This window comes from Heptranchias perlo, chromosome 9 (assembly GCF_035084215.1).
Source record: "Heptranchias perlo isolate sHepPer1 chromosome 9, sHepPer1.hap1, whole genome shotgun sequence".
NCBI lineage: Eukaryota > Metazoa > Chordata > Chondrichthyes > Hexanchiformes > Hexanchidae > Heptranchias > Heptranchias perlo.
The window spans coordinates 2,475,065-2,492,788 of NC_090333.1; the positions used below are offsets into that span (position 1 = coordinate 2,475,065).

The 17,724-nt window shown below is 43.7% G+C and overlaps 1 protein-coding gene across 1 annotated transcript; it reads right to left on the reverse strand.

The window, feature by feature from the left end:
- Positions 1-5,746: 5,746 nt before the first annotated feature.
- Positions 5,747-16,145, reverse strand: LOC137325586 (afadin- and alpha-actinin-binding protein-like). The gene is made up of 7 exons (XM_067990851.1): positions 16,029-16,145; positions 13,488-13,647; positions 10,891-11,027; positions 9,848-10,021; positions 8,997-9,114; positions 7,147-7,327; positions 5,747-6,435 (listed from the first exon to the last, which is right to left on the reverse strand). Exons 1-7 carry the CDS (start codon positions 16,143-16,145, stop codon positions 6,225-6,227), a joined length of 1,098 nt encoding a protein of 365 aa, XP_067846952.1. The 3' UTR covers positions 5,747-6,224.
- Positions 16,146-17,724: the final 1,579 nt, after the last annotated feature.

Here is a 17,724-nt window from a genome sequence, read left to right on the forward strand (position 1 = left end):
ACCCTCATCAACCCTCTCCGTTACTTCATCAAAGAACTCAATCAAGTTCGTCAAATATGATTTTCCTTTAACAAATCCGTGCTGACTTTCATTTACTAGCCCATACTTTTCCAAGTGCCAATTAATTTTGTCGGGATTATTGTCTCCATAAGTTTCCCCACCACTGATGTTTGGCTGACTGGCCTGTAATTGCCGGGTTTATCTCTCACCCCCACTTTGTGAACAGGAGTGTAACATTTGAAATCCTCCAGTCCTCCGGCACCGTCCCCATATCTAAGGAGGATTGGAAGTTTGTGGCCAGAGCCTCCGTAATTTCTACCCTAACTTCCCTCGGTAACCGAGGATATATCCCATCAGGACGAGGTGACTTTTCTACTTTGAGACCTGCCAATCTTTCAAGTGCCTCCGCTCAGGACTACATGCATGTTAAACAGCGGAAGCAACATGCTATAGACAGAGCTAAGCGATTCCACAACCAACGGATCAGATCAAAGCTCTGCAGTCCTGCCACATGCCAGTCGTCAATGGTGGTGGACAATTAAACAACTAACGGGAGGAGGAGGCTCTGTGAACATCCCCATCCTCAATGATGGCGGAGTCCAGCACGTGAGTGCAAAAGACAAGGCTGAAGCGTTTGCAGCCATCCTCAGCCAGAAATGTCGAGTGGATGATCTATCTCGGCCTCCTCCCAATATCCCCATCATCACATAAGCCAGTCTTCAGCCAATTCGATTCACTCCACGTGATATCAAGAAAGGGCTGAGTGCACCGAATCCAGCAAAGGCTATGGGCCCAACAACATCCCGGCTGTAGTGCTGAAGACTTGTGCTCCAGAACTAGCTGCGCCTCTAGCCAAGCTGTTCCAGTACAGCTACAACACTGGCATCTACCCGACAATGTAGAAAATTGCCCAGGTATGTCCTGTCCACAAAAAGCAGGACAAATCCAATCCGGCCAATTACCGCCCCATCAGTCTACTCTCAATCATCAGCAAAGTGATGGAAGGTGTCGTCAACAGTGCTATCAAGCTACACTTACTCACCAATAACCTGCTCACCGATGCTCAGTTAGGGTTCTGCCAGGACCACTCGGCTCCAGACCTCAATACGGCCTTGGTCCAAACATGGACAAAAGAGCTGAATTCCAGAGGTGAGGTGAGAGTAACTGCCCGTGACATCAAGGCAGCATTTGACCGAGTGTGGCACCAAGGAGCCCTAGTAAAATTGAAGTCAATGGGAATCAGGGGGAAAACTCTCCAGTGGCTGGAGTCATACCCAGCACAAAGGAAGATGGTAGTGCTTGTTGGAGGCCAATCATCTCAGCCCCAGGAAATTGCTGCCGGAGTTCCTCAGGGCAGTGTCCTCGGCCCAACCATCTTCAGCTGCTTCATCAATGACCTTCCCTCCATCGTAAGGACAGAAATGGGGATGTTCGCTGATGATTGCACAGTGTTCAGTTCCATTCGCAACCCCTCAAATAATGAAGCAGTCCGAGCCTGCTCGCAGCAAGACCTGGACAACATCCAGGCTTGGGCTCATAAGTGGCAAGTAACATTCGCGCCAGACAAGTGCCAGGCAATGACCATCTCCAACAAGAGAGAGTCTAACCACCTCCCCTTGACATTCAACGGCATTACCATCGCCAAATCCCCCACCATCAACATCCTGAGGGTCACCATTGACCAGAAACTTAACTGGACCAGCCATATAAATACTGTGGCTACAAGAGCAGGTCAGAGGCTGGGTATTCTGCAGCGAGTGACTCACCTCCTGACTCCCCAAAGCCTCTCCACCATCTACAAGGCACAAGTCAGGAGTGTGATGGAATACTCTCCACTTGCCTGGATGAGTGCAGCTCCAATAACACTCAAGAAGCTCGATACCATCCAGGACAAAGCAGCCCGCTTGATTGGCACCCCATCCACCACCCTAAACATTCACTCCCTTCACCACCGGTGCACAGTGGCTGCATTGTGTACCATCCACAAGATGCACTGCAGCAACTCGCCAAGGCTTCTTCGGTAGCACCTCCCAAACCCGCGACCTCTACCACCTAGAAGGACAAAAGCAGCAGGCACATGGGAACAACACCACCTGCACGTTCCCCTCCAAGTCACACACCATCCCGACTTGGAAATATATCGCCGTTCCTTCATCGTTGCTGGGTCAAAATCCTGGAACTCCCTTCCTAACAGCACTGTGGGAGAACCTTCACCACACGGACTGCAGCGGTTCAAAAAGGCGGCTCACCACCACCTTCTCAAGGGCAATTAGGGATGGGCAATAAATGCCGGCCTCGCCAGCGACACCCACATCCCATGAACGAATTTTAAAAAAACACCCTCACTGGTATTCAACACTGAACTCTCAGTAGCTGGGGGGTGACCACCTCCTGAAACGTGCGATCCACAAAACTCTCAGCTTCCCGCATTCATTGTAGTGACGCCAGCCGCCCCTCAAACTCAGAAGCCCTGAGCTTGAACTCCAGCAGATGGCGGCACTTCCTGTACATGTGGTTTTCCAGGACACAAAGTGCGTTCTGGAGTTCCCACATGGCACAGGATGTGCATGGGACGGGCCCCAGCTGTCCTGCCACGTAAACTGTTTCTTTAGCTTTAAGGCACTTTACTGTTTATCTGACAGTAAAACACGAACCAACCACTAAAAAACACTAACCAATGAACTAAATACTTACTGACCTGCCCTCAGCGCGCCTCCTTGCCTTGTTTTGATTCCTCCTGCGTCTCCCTTTATGCTCCGCTCAGTCCAAGTCTACAGTTCTTGGGTTTAAATCACTTAGCACCTCCTTCCCCCTCTGCACCTAATTCCCACATGCACCAAATTCCCAGTTGAATGTGTTCACTCTGTTCGAGGCTCACTCTCTGTCTTTCCCAAACTCTGTGCTCAATCTCCACACTCACATCATCAGTAAATCTCCACACTCACATCAGTGAAAATCCACATTCATCAGTAAAAATACAGAGCAAGGAGTCTCGCACACACCATCCTACAATATACTTTCATTATCTGTGCAGCGAGATCAGAGTTTAAACACACTAATACTCACCAACCCGCCTGCAATAGCACATCCCAGGATTTTTATTGAACTCTCTTATTCTCCATTTGTACCACACAGAACAGTGCAGATCCCTTCTCCTCAGGGCACTGCATCACCTGTTATTTAAATCCTCCTGTCCTATAAGATTCTACGATTCCATCAGTCAAAATCCACACACACATCTCCGGTCAAGATCCACAGAGCAAGGAATCTCGCACACACTCAATCACTGTTAGAGCAAGGAGTCCCGCACGCACCATCCTACAATACACTTTCATTACCTGTACAGTGAGACAGGGACCAAGAGTTTAAACATGCTTACACTCACCAGTCCGTCTTCAATAACACATCCCAGGAGAAAGAGTGAGAGAGAGAGGGGTCAGTGCACCTACCTCCCCTGATATAACAGAAGCCTGTCAGTCAAAAGTCCTCTCCTCCCAGTCCAAAGCCCCTATCCGACCAGCTAACTGCTTTCTCTGTCTCAAACCCAGCCCCCTTCTGTGGAAGAGTCCAAGGTGAGTCTGTCTGTGAGGGGGAGGGCCTTCTGTCTTGGTGCAGTGACCCAGGTGGTTCCTTCCTGGGCCTGTGTGAGGTCAGACCTCCTGCTGGGAGCCAGGAATAAGGCCTACTACCTGTGGAGGCCAGGGCCCTGTTAACCATTGTGCACAGAGTCAGTGAGCTGAAACTGAGGGGAGCCCTCACTCACCTCCAAAGCTCCATTGCTCACTGGAGCATTAATGAAAAGAAGGATCTTCCTTTCATTACAATCACCTCAATTGTCTCATTTCAATGTTCCTTGCTTTATTTTAACGTGCTGCTTCTTTGTCTGTTACCAGTCTGCTTTTTGGTTGCTCTTTCCCTGTTCCCCATCTGTTGTAGAATCAGAATCAAACAGCACAGAAGGAGCCCATTGGGCCCATCGAGCCGGTGCCGGCTCTTTGAAAGAGCTGTCCAATTAGTCCCACTCCCCAGCTAATTCACCGTAGCCAAATTTTTCCTTTGAAGTATCCATCCACTTTCTGCTTTTCCCTCTGCTCTTGTCTCTCCATCTCCCCCTGTTCCCTTTGTATTATAGTAGATACAGCACAGGAGGTGGCCATTCGGCCCCTCATGCCTGTGCTGGCTCTTTGAAAGAACTATCCAATTAATCCCACTCCCTCTGCTCTTTCCCCATAGCCCTGTAAGTTATTTCCCTTCAAGTGTTTATCTAATTCTCTGTTGAAAGTTACTATTGAATCTGCTTCCACCACCCTTTCAGGCAGTGCATTCCAGATCATTACAACTCACTGCATTAAAAAATGTTTCCTCTCGTCACCTCTGGCTCTTCTGCTGATTCATTTTGTCCCGGATTGTTGTCTCTAAAAGTTTCCCCACCACCGACGTTAGGCTGACTGCAATTGCCGGGTTTATCCCTCTCCCCTTTTTTGAACAGGGGTATAACATTTGCAATCCTCCAGTCCTCCGGCACCATCCCCATATCTAAAGGAGGATTGGAAGATTGTGGCCAGACCCAACGCAATTTCCACCCTAACTTCCCTCAATCACCTCGGATGCATCCCATCTGGACCGGGTGACTTTTCTACTTTGAGCATCGCCAATCTTTTAAGCACCTCCTCCTCCTGTAATCCTGACATCCCCAGCCATTTCCCATTGTGACATCAATAGAACCATGGAAAAGATACAGCACAGAAGGGGCCATTCGGCCCATCGTGTCCGCACCGGCTCGAAGAACAACCAGGTGCCCATTCTAATCCCACCTTCCAGCATCCGGTCTGTAGCCCTGCAGCTTACAGCACTTTAGGTGCAGGTCCAGGTACTTTTTAAAAGAGTTGAGGGTCCCTGCCTCTACCACCAATTCGGGCAGTGAATTCCATACACCCACCACCCTCTGGGTTAAAAAGTTTTTCCTCATGTTCCTTCTAATCCTTCCGCCAATCAGCTTAAATCAATGTCCTCTAGTTCTTGAATTCTCCACTCGTGGAAACAGGCATCTCCACATTATCACTCACTGTCCTGAGTCTCACTTTTAACTAACTCCCTCTGTTGGATTCTCTTTGTATCACTCACTGTACTGAGTCTCACTTTTAACTAACTCCCTCTGTTGGTTTGTCTCTGTTACTCACTGTACTCAGTCACACATTATCCCCCTCTGCTGGTGTCTCTCTATTGTACTGTACTGAGTCTCACCTTTATTTATCTCCCTCTGTCGGTGTCTATCACTGTTCCAGAGCAACTTTCTAACAAATCCCTCTGTCTGAAGGCCACACAATTAACCAGATGTGTGCACCAAGTCATGAAAACAGCAGTTTTAAAAATACTGCAAAAGCTTGACATGAAGAACCAGGAATTCTTTAACCACATGAATCAATTATGACAATCAAAAATCTCAATGAACAAGCACAGAACCATCAAATGTTTTCTTAACCCCACAAATACCCTCTTGGCCAGTCACCAGTAAACCTCTCCAGCAGTGGTTTCATCAGAGCAGGGTCTTTAGTTGCAAATTCTTGAATAAAGTTGTTGTGGCAGATCTGCTGTGAACACACATTTTATTAAGATCCCATCTTTCAGGGACAAAAAAAATTCATGTGTTACATTTAAAGCAGCACCTAGTCTTTTTTTTTTAAAATGTCAAATTAAAATTCTATCAGAACACCTTACAAGGATTTGATTTGAGTTTAGCAACAGTTGTCTGTAGTGACGATTTGACACGTGCATGACTTTTTCCCCACCATCACCACCATAACCATGTCAAAAGGTTTAAAAGCAAAATAATTTCAGATGTTACAGTACTTCACATAACCTACATAAACAAAGATTCAAAAATCATTGCAATATTTTAAAATTAAAAACTTCACAAAAAAGTTTGCACCTACTCCTTTCATAATCAATAGCAAAAGAGAAAGACAAAAAGAGCTCACGTTTAAAATGCGATTCTTCAGACCCATTTACACGTAAACATAGTGCAGCTACGGCAAACCAAAAATCATCCAGGCGTCGTAGTCACAACTGTCACCAGTTTCCACTCGACATACAAAGTGCTGCCTGAAGTGATCTTCAGTTCAAAATGTCACCATAACATGTGCATTATTTCAATGGAACACTACATTCCAAGGACCCTAGACAGTTCACAGAATCTGAAGTTGTAGTTTCTGCCTTGTGCACAATCATTTGAGATTAGGCTCATTTGTAGATTGTAGAGAATTTCCACTCGAGTCCTCCTCCTGCGAATCGTTCCAAAGTGTAGAACACCCGTTATAATATCTGTGATCGGGGGCTGGCTTTGCAGTGCTCCTCCATTTCTCATGAGGTCTTCCATTACTGTTTCTTTTCACATCGTAACTGCCCCCGTTTCCTCTTTTTGGTATAGGTCTCGAGCTGCAATGAAAATCAATGAACAAAATCATTACACTTTAATCTGGAATGCATGCCCCGAGATTTAGCACAAAGATCTCCTATCTGGTTAAAAAACCACACAACTGAACCTAATCAGATCTTTGTATTTCTACATCACAACAGCAATTATACTTCAAGTACTTCATAAAGTGCTTTGGGACCTCCTGAGATGGTGAAAGGCTCTATATAAATGCAACTTCTTTCTCACTCTACTGTGCATATTTTCAGCAACGAGCATCATTCCTCAAAAGTTTACCAAATGTCACTTTTTTTCAGATGGTTGCTACTAGAATACCTTAAGCAGACCCATACCATTTGAGATCGATTAATTACCTGGAGCTAACTGGCAAAACTCCTTCATGTTCGGCCCCACATCCACTCTTTCATTCCTCCAAAATGAACATGGAATTCTTATAGTATTGAAAGCATGATTCATCAACTAGAGGTGTTCAGTACCAAACAATTTATCTTCATTTTAATTTATAATTTGCAGAAAAATTGTAACAGGAATATACTGGTCTGACTTCAAGGACTGAAGCTTCAAGATTCTTGCTGCTGGTTGCAATTTCCTGTAAAGTATTTTTTCCTAAAATAACCTGGTGACCCACTCCAGTCCCAAAACTCCTATTCCTACTATCACCTGGTCTATTAAAAAAACCCCACACAAAATGCACAAGAGATTCGTGAACACACCTAGTTCCTGGATTGAGGCGCACTGTTCGACCAGATTCTGTGGACACGGGCGTGGCACTATTTATTGGAGGAAATTTGGTATTTGTTGAGGGTTCAGGTGCAGCTACTGGAGCTGTATTAGGTCGGAGGTAAGTAGACATATTTGGCTGTGACTGTATCTTGTGCTTCTCCTGCTCTGGACCTAGAAGATATTTATGGTATATATAAACCAAGTTAATCAAATAAATAGAAGTAGCTCTAAGTAGTTGATCTACTCCTGAAAGTTCAAGCAACCACAGTGGGAACAAAGAAAAAATAAAAGGCACACACCATGTTCACACTTGATGAAGGGACTGTATTTGAAGTTGCTGTGCTTATTTGTAAATGTTGTTGGGAGGATGTTCAATCATGGGCATCGTAACAGAACCGAATCATACCCGGTTAATGGTAAGGATCAATAGATGGGAATAAGGAATAGGAAACCTGGCCGGTTTTAACTCCCCCACCGAGCCCGAGCTGCTGAAATCAACACTACTTCACCATTAGCACTCGAGCTGAAATCAGCTCATTCAGCATAGACAGGGATCAAATCCCTGGTCTTCCTGAATACTGGACCATATTTGGTTCATTTAACTGCTGAGTAATTGGGGAGCTCAAAACCTTCTTCCAGGTTTACTGATGTGACATTTTAATAACAACCCCTCCCCAGCACTAGAGAAATGCTTCTTTCATTTTTAATATAGATCTCACGCAATCAGCAAAATCTCAATAAATCTTTATAACAAGTCCATTCAAAATAAATCAGATCATTGCTTTTCATCTCACAAAGGAAGTGGACCCAAATCACAGTGTCAAAATACTATGCGAGTCATGTTGGCCTAACTGAACAGCACAATAAATTCTATATTCGTTCATTCAATGGGTTGCCATCAAACACTCTTTATCTTACAAGTTCATTTAATACACGATGCGAGAGCACTCGATTCTAGCCTGGAATGTGAATTGAAAGAGCACCGTAATATCTCCCATGTATTTCTGTGAATCTCATTCATCTCCGCCCCACTTTGAAAATCCCAGCAGGATGTTTTGAAAAGGACCACAAGTGCCCTGGAACATGAACACATGGAAGGATGAAAAATGTTGTCCCTCCATTTCCACTCAGTTCCCAATGTCCACTCCGTGCAGTTGGTGTCGCTAAGAACCCATGCCCCCCAGGGGTGGGTGAAAGAATCAAGGAAGGTTGAATGGGATTTCCTGTTGGGCCACACTTCTCCTTGGCCATAGTGGTGGAGGTGGAGGAGGTGGTGGGGGAGAAACAGCGTGAAGGAGAGAGAGCGCAGAAGAAAGAGAGAGAAATAAATCACCCAGAAGTTAACTTACACGCTTGAGGATGCACCTAACTATAAATTTTAATAACCAGTCACGGAATCAGTTTGTATTTCGTGCTCCCTGACCATGTGGCTCTCATAATACTAAAGGAGCAAATATTAGTGTCAACCGTTAGCTTCCAACAACAGGACCACCGCACAAGTTCTCTCTCAAACTGCCGATTTAAAATGTTCATATTTATGGTGCAAAAAAAATTGCAGTGGATTGCTTACTAAGGAACATTGGAGCAGGAGGAGGCGATTTATCCTCTCAAACCTGTTACTAAGTCTTGGTATTTGTAAATTTTGGAGCATTGACTGAGGTTGGTCAGTTGAGGCAGCACACTAGAGAAAGAAAATGAATCTAACAAGAAAACACACGAAAAATGTATGAATCTAAACATGAGCTGCTTCAAAGGCATCGGAGGACAGTAACACAAGTGGGCAAGGTATCACTTTCCATTGAATGTTCAGTTTTTTTGTACATTTGATTGTAAAACTCACCAATGGAAAAGGCACTTTGTGGCTTCATTATTTTGGGATTCTTGCGCTCCATAAAGGGAGTCATGTTCAAAAACTGCTGCTTCAACCATGTGGCTCGATCTTCCTCAAAAACCTTCCTCTGCGGATAGAAATGGGCAAAGTCAAAAAATGTCACTTCTGGATCCATCAACGCATTCCTCCCACAACCGTTGTAACATCAGAATGTACATGTAAATTCTGTGTGTAACAGCTTCATGAATGTGAAATGCACTTTAATGAGAATCAAGATATAAAAATCAAAAAAAATATATACTTCCAAGACTGGAGTAAAGTTTATGCCAACTTTATCTCATGGATTGGTTTTGTGAAGAAGTATTCTATAATATCTGGGAGTGCCAGTGCTGTGGACTCTGTTCTGTTTATAATACAGGGTGAACTGTACAGCTCTGCAGAACCTCCACATACAGTTGTTTACAAATTGCAATTTATAATTTTCATACCCGCTGGAAATTATGTCATTAGAGCTGACTGCAAATTATGGAGTCTGTACAATCTTTCTGCAGGTCACAAAACAATTAATCTCATACTGTATTGATCTTTTGCACCACAATACTTAAAGGCCAGATGTTCATACAAAATGAATTTCTTTTTCCCAAATGATTAAGATAACTGCTCACCATTTCATAGTAACAAATCAGAGATCTCAATCAACTGTGACAAGCATGACCATTTCACAGCAAAAATAACAGCTTTCACAGCAATTCCAAATTTAGCATTAAGGGACAGGTTCGTCTGCAGAAGGTTTATAAAATGATGGGGCTAATTCCATTCTACGTGGAGACCAACAAACGTAAAATAACCAAAAGTGCTACCTCGTGCCCCAGTCTGATAGCTGCTTCTGTAAAGTTTCTTCTCTCCCTTTCAAAGTTTTTCTTCTGATCATTAAATAGTCTCCACTCTTCTTTCAATCGTTCCTTCTCTTCCAGTAAGTAGCAGTCTCGCAGTAGTATGGCTGTTTCGTCATCGCACTGGGCATTAATCTGTTGCTTTGGAAAGAAAAGGTAACACTAACCTTCACATTTCAAAAATGATAAAGTAGGCATTTTTTGACTTTATATATAAAATAAATTCAATACCTAACACCTTAAAAAAGGATTAAAATCAATCAGCTCCATTTGCAATTCCTCAGATAATGAAGCAGTCCTGGACAACATCCAGGCTTGGGCTGATAAGTTGCAAGTAACATTTGCACCACACTAGAGCCAGGCAATGACCATCTCCAACAAGGAAGAGAGAGAGTCTAACCACCTCCCCTTGACATTCAATGGCATAGCCAACACTGAATCCCCCACCATCAACATCCTGGGGGTGGCCATTGACCAGAAACACAACTGGACCAGTCACATAAATGCTGTGGCTACTAGAGCAGGTTAAAGGCTGGGTATTCTGCAGCAAGTGGCTCACCACCTCACTCCCCAGAGCATCTCCACCACCTAAAAGGCTCAAGACAGGAGTGTGATGGAACATTCTCCACTTGCCTGTATTGGTGCAGTTACAACAAAACTCAAAGCTCGACATCATCCAGGACAAAGCAACCGGCTTGATCGGCAGTCCATCTCCCACCTCCACCACTAGTGCACCATGTCTGCAACGTGTACGATCTACAGGATGCACTGCAGCAACTCGCCAAGGCTTCTTCCACAGCATCTCCCAAGCCCATGACCTCCACCAACTAGAAGGACAAGGGAAGCAGGTGCATGGGAACACATCCCATGTCCCCCCATACCCTATACTGACTGCAATAATTGGCCACCGCTCGCTGTTCAAATCAGCAGCCGGCTTTACAGCTACAAAGTTGCTTTCACAGTGCAGACTTGACACATCGGAGGCATTTATTTTAAAATATAAACCATACCTGTAACAGCTGTTGCTGGGCTTTGATCACATCCCTGCACTGCTGGATTTCCACTTTTAGTTTCTCAATCTCTTGCTCATGATCTTCTCTGCTGATTATATCATCATCCTCCAGAAAACCAGACTTCACCAAGGATGCTGCAATAAGTGAAACTTAGCCCATCAACACTAACAATCGGATGTATTTAAAATAAACCATACATCTGCAAGTATTTTAAATATAATTACAGTAAAGCTTTGCACTTTCCAGCTACATTTAAAATAAAATCAGGGCTTCAAAATGGCAAAATTTGAGGAGATTCCTACTTTCTATTTAACCTTTCCCCATACATTACACAAGTCACAGTAAACTGTGGAAGCCCAGCACCAAATATAGATGGCCCATCCTTCCAGTCTGTCTCATCAGAAAACTAGCTCAAACTGGCCAAGTGAGGAGGTTTTTGCAGGGGAGGGAGACACTTACCTTATAATCAGACCAGAGTTCAGAATTGTAGGTATTTTGGAATGCCAATTACATGGGGATAAATCGCCTTTGTATAACAGGAGGCATAAATAGTTTCCTCGAGTCACCTTTTCCTTTAACCTAGGATTTCTTTTGGTAATAGTAGAGTTAATGCTTTTCTGAATAGACGCATTTTTGAGACAATTAGTGAACACCTTTTCCTGTATTTCATAGAATCATAGAAGTTACAACATGGAAACAGGCCCTTCGGCCCAACATGTCCATGTCGCCCAGTTTATACCACTAAGCTAGTCCCAATTGCCTGCACTTGGCCCATATCCCTCGATACCCATCTTCCCCATGTAACTGTCCAAATGCTTTTTAAAAGACAAAATTGTACCCGCCTCTACTACTGCCTCTGGCAGCTCGTTCCAGACACTCACCACCCTTTGAGTGAAAAAATTGCCCCTCTGGATCCTTTTGTATCTCTCCCCTCTCACCTTAAATCTGTGCCCCCTCGTTATAGACTCCCCTACCTTTGGGAAAAGATTTTGACTATCGACCTTATCTATGCCCCTCATTATTTTATAGACTTCTATAAGATCACCCCTTAACCTCCTACTCTCCAGGGAATAAAGTCCCAGTCTGTCTAACCTCTCCCTGTAAGTCAAACCATCAAGTCCCGGTAGCATCCTAGTAAATCTTTTCTGCACTCTTTCTAGTTTAATAATATCCTTTCTATAATAGGGTGACCAGAACTGTACACAGTACTCCAAGTGTGGCCTCACCAATGCCCTGTACAACTTCAACAAGACATCCCAACTCCTGCATTCAATGTTCTGACCAATGAAACCAAGCATGCTGAATGCCTTCTTCACCACCCTATCCACCTGTGACTCCACTTTCAAGGAGCTATGAATCTGTACTCCTAGATCTCTTTGTTCTATAACTCTCCCCAACGCCCTACCATTAACGGAGTAGGTCCTGGCCCGATTCGATCTACCAAAATGCATCACCTCACATTTATCTAAATTAAACTCCATCTGCCATTCATCGGCCCACTGGCCCAATTTATCAAGATCCCGTTGCAATCCTAGATAACCTTCTTCACTGTCCACAATGCCACCAATCTTGGTGTCATCTGCAAACTTACTAACCATGCCTCCTAAATTCTCATCCAAATCATTAATATAAATAACAAATAACAGCGGACCCAGCACCGATCCCTGAGGCACACCGCTGGACACAGGCATCCAGTTTGAAAAACAACCCTCGACAACCACCCTCTGTCTTCTGTCGTCAAGCCAATTTTGTATCCAATTGGCTACCTCACCTTGGATCCCATGAGATTTAACCTTATGTAACAACCTACCATGCGGTACCTTGTCAAATGCTTTGCTGAAGTCCATGTAGACCACGTCTACTGCACAGCCCTCATCTATCTTCTTGGTTACCCCTTCAAAAAACTCAATCAAATTCGTGAGACATGATTTTCCTCTCACAAAACCATGCTGACTGTTCCTAATTAGTCCCTGCCTCTCCAAATGCCTGTAGATTCTGTCCCTCAGAATACCCTCTAACAACTTACCCACTACAGATGTCAGGCTCACTGGTCTGTAGTTCCCAGGCTTTTCCCTGCCGCCCTTCTTAAACAAAGGCACAACATTTGCTACCCTCCAATCTTCAGGCACCTCACCTGTAGCGGTGGATGATTCAAATATCTCTGCTAGGGGACCCGCAATTTCCTCCCTAACCTCCCATAACGTTCTGAAATATTTCCCAGTTTCAGTCGTCAAGATCTAATTCGCCGTCCTCAAAACTACTGAAGAAATGAAATGAAAAGTGTGATATAGAACAATGGAATTTCTTATTTTCCACACTCCACTGTTGTAAAGCAGAGGGTGTTTAAACAATGGACCTGGAGCCACACATGGACCACAAACCCAGGTAATCCAGCACACAAACCTCAGGCAACTCATTTCCATTTGCACTTTTATTTCTTGCTCCATGTGAATTTTGTGGGCCTGGAGGTTCACAAACAGTTGCTATTGGCACTTTCTTTATGGCCCATGGAATTCCAGGGCATTCACCCAAGTGACCCACAAAAAGACCAAGATTGGGCAGTGCTGCCCTAAACTATTCAATTCGACACAAGCCCATCATATCTTGAGAGTCTAGTTTCTCGACATGGTTTTTCAGGATTCTCCATTGTTGTCGAATGCTGTTGGTGAGCTGCTCTCTGACTGTATCACATGAAAGCTCCAAGCTACGTTCTTTGTTTTGTTCACCAGAATCCTCTTCATTGTCCGACCCAGCCTGGGAAATCAAAAAAACGAGCAAACTTCTTCTTGGATGACAGAATAAAGTGCTGAGAAGTGGCCAAACAGCTGCTTCATTTATAAAAAAAACTCTCCATTCCCCAACACGAAATCAACAATTCCACTTTTCAAAAAAAGGAAAAAATATGTTGTTAAACTAAATTGGTAATATTCAAAACACCCTGTGAAAGAGCAACACCAGGGTTATGAGTAGCATAATATTTTGAGGTGGCAGTTTTACTGGACTCATTTACCGCTATGTGTGGTGAGCCTTTTGCAGTAAAATAATCCTCCGGAGACTGAATCAGTCTATTTCACCAATAGATGAGAGAGAACCAGTTGTTGCACATACACTGCTGGCAGTTGGGTTTAATCCTATCCAGGAGGTCTTTGGCGGCAGAGGGGGGATACGTTCGGGACAACTTTGGGACTTTAGTTATTTCACAGAATAAAAGGATCCAGATACACATCACTGCATCAAACTGGAAATATGCTTGATTTGTAATTATAAATCTTACGAACAGAAGAATTGTGGCCCGTTCCAATCTCCGGCCTAGTCGGCCCTGAAGACCACACTCTGTGTCCTGTTCAATAGCTGGGAAGTCAGTATTGGGGTGACCTGGGTTACATATCTGAATGGTGCCTGCTCTTTCGACAAAGGGGCCTACTTTTCCAGTATGGGGAAAAAGATACATCACCTGGAGAGCAAGGAGGTCAGAGTACTAAAGGTTTCTGAAGCTAGTTTCGTCATATCTGGAACACTTTGTTCTGCTGGTCCTAATTTTCAGTGTAACTTTGGGAATTAGAGGGGGGAAAAATAGAAACTCCAAACTCAGAATCTGTTGCAGGTTCTTCCTGGAGTCAGACACGTTCACCTGTGGAAGCCTCCACTGCCATAACATCTTTCGAGGTTACTCCTGCCTGCTCACTGAGAGGTTTGGATCATACTTCTGCTGATGTGGCCTAAATGCTAGACCCTTACCATAAATGAGGCCGTATGTCTCCTGCACTGGCATCTTATCTCTAGCGCATCTTGGGACTAATCCTCGAAGATTCCAATTGCAGCGGCACTTATGAAACTGAATTGCTGTAAATTTTTAAATGGCAAAAAGCAGAACCAGCTGTTTGCCGGGCATTTAAATATTCTTAATTTTGGTTCATGAAGTACTGCCAAGAGTTAAGGCATCACCCAAAAGGTACAGTTTTAAATCCAAAATTCATTTGAAAATCACTTTCACTGTGCTGTTTGGTAGAAATTTGCTGTGTTCCTGAACCATGAAAGGGAAAGTGAATTTAAGGGATGGAGAAAGAGGATGATTACGCATTGTGATGTTGCTTATGTTTTGCAACAAGTTGACTTGCGCATTATCCAATCATGTCCGAAAGTTATATGAACGCCAGCTCCTTATCGAGAAATGTCAGCGTTTGTATTTGGTTTAGTTATTCACAGAAGTGAAAGCAGAGGTACTCAACACTCGTTTGTGCGCTATGTTACATTGAAAAGATGAACTGCGGCCCCACGAATCACCATATCACATAGATGCAGTGCTATTTGAAACAGTATAAAGTACATTCATCTGAACAATTTATGCAATTCAATAAAATATCTCGCCATAACCAAAGCTTGTATTTTATGATAGAGATCCACCAACAATCACATTTTACACATGGTTGCGGGGGGGTTAAATCTACAAGAATGCAGAAAACGATCCAGATGTGAACAGTTCTGGTCTCCGTATTATAGAAAGGATATAGAGGCACTGGAGAAGGTGAAAAAAAGATTTACTAGGATGATACCGGAACTGAGGTTATCCCTATCAGGAAAGATTGAACAGGGTCGGGCTCTCGTCTCTGGAAAAAAGACTGAGGGGTGACCTGAAAGATGTCTTCAAGGTTATGAAAGGGTTTGATAGGGTAGACGTAGAGAAGATGTTTCCACTTGCAGGGGAGACCAGAACTAGGGGCCATAAATATAAGATAGTCACTAATAAATCTGGTTCAGTTCAATATTTTCCACCATTAGTTCTTCATGATGCCATTCATAGATGTTTATGAGGTTAGAATGTGAAACTTACCACCATTAGGAGTAGTTGAGGAGAATAACAGATACATTTAAGGGGAAGCTAGATAAACACATGAGAGAGGAAGGAATAGAAGGATGTGCTGATTGGGTTAGATGAAGTAGGAATGGAGTAGGCTCGTGTGGACCATAAACACCAGCATGGACCAGTTGGGCCGAATGGCCTGTTTATTCTGTATATTCTATGTAATTCTATGTTATGATTTTTGTAAGCATGATAGTTCAATGGAATAAAATGTTACAGTTTCATAATAAAAACTGAAAGCACATATTAATAGAAACAGTATTGTGAAACTCACTATACCGCTGCTATCTTCCACATTCTCTTTTGGCCTCTGCTTTTTACGACTAAGTATGGACATCATATCTTTCTTCATTTGCTGCAGAACGTGTTTCAGTTCAATATTTTCCACCATTAGCTCTTTATGATGCCATTCATAGTTCGAGCGAGTGGGCGAGCGAGGAGAGGGGAAGAACTTGCATTTATATATAATTTTATTATATCCTCAGGATGTTCCAAAGTGCTTCAAAACCAATGGATTGTTTTTACAGCGCAGTCACGGTTGTACAGGCAAACACAGTAACCAGTTTGTGCACAGCACAGCAAGGTCCCACAAACAGCAAGTGATAAAATGAGCAGATAATCTGTTCTTGATAAGAGAACGCTGGCCAGGAGACTGGGAGAATTCCTTGTCCTTCTTCAAATAGTGACATGGGGATCTTTTACATCCACGTGTGCAGGCAGATTGGGCCTCATTTTATCAGCTCACCCGAAAGATGGCACCTCTGACATGGCAGCACTTGCTCAATAATGCAATGCACTGAAGTGTCTGTTAAATCATGCGCTCAAGGAAATTGAAACTATTAGAACAGGCAGTCCAGTTTCCACAATGGTAATATTACGAGCAGGATTTACACTACCATCTGCACATCTTAGTGGCCTCCATCCTGATAAGGATATAGTTCTGTTGAATAAATGGGGGGACGGGATGTGTACACTATTGGTTCTAAACTCGTTAAAGACATTTTTAAAAAATTGGGACCAGCTCAAAATGGACTTTTACCACTTAAGTCAATTTTTCACAGCAATATTGATGTCTCGTAAAGCATTCCATCTTACCCATTCCCCAAAATAAAATGTCAAATTCTTCCTTGTACACTAACAATATTTATGAAGAACATATCAATTAAAAAAAGTGAGTCAGATCAGCTGATAAGAATTGATTTTCTCCATTTGAACTGAGGTATGTCCTGTCCACAAAAAGCAGGCAATCCGGCCAATTATCGCCCCATCAGTCTACTCTCAATCATCAGCAAAGTGATGGAAGGTGTCGTCGACAGTGCTATCACACGGATATGGGGCTAAGGCGGTTATATGGAGTTAGGTCATTGAATGATCTCATTGAATGGCGTAACAGGCTCGAGGGGCTAAATGGTTTACTCCTGTTCCTGTGCTATGGAATCATAGAAAGGTTACAGCACGGAAGGAGGCCATTCAGCCCATCGAGTCCGTGCCGGCTCTGTGCAAGAGCAATCCAGCTAATCCCACTCCCCCGCTCTTTCCCCGTAGCCCTGCAATTTTTTCCCTTCAAGTACTTATCCAGTTCCCTTTTGAAGGCCATGATTGAATCTGCCTCCACCTCCCCCTCGGGCAGTGTATTCCAGATCATAACCACTCGCTGTGTAAAAAAGTTTTTCCTCACGTCACCTTTGGTTCTTTTGCCAATCACCTTAAATCTATGTCCCCTGGTTCTTGACCCTTCTGCCAATGGGAACAGTTTCTCTCTATCTACTCTGTCCAGACCCTTCATGATTTTGAATACCTCTATCAAATCTCCTCGCAACCATCTCTGCTCCAAGGAGAACAACCTCAGCTTCTCCAGTCTATCCATGTAACAAAAGTCCCTCATCCCTGGAATCCTTCCAGTAAATCTCTCTGCATCCTCTCTAAGGCCTTCACATCTTTCCTGAAGTGTGGTGCCCGGAACTGGACAC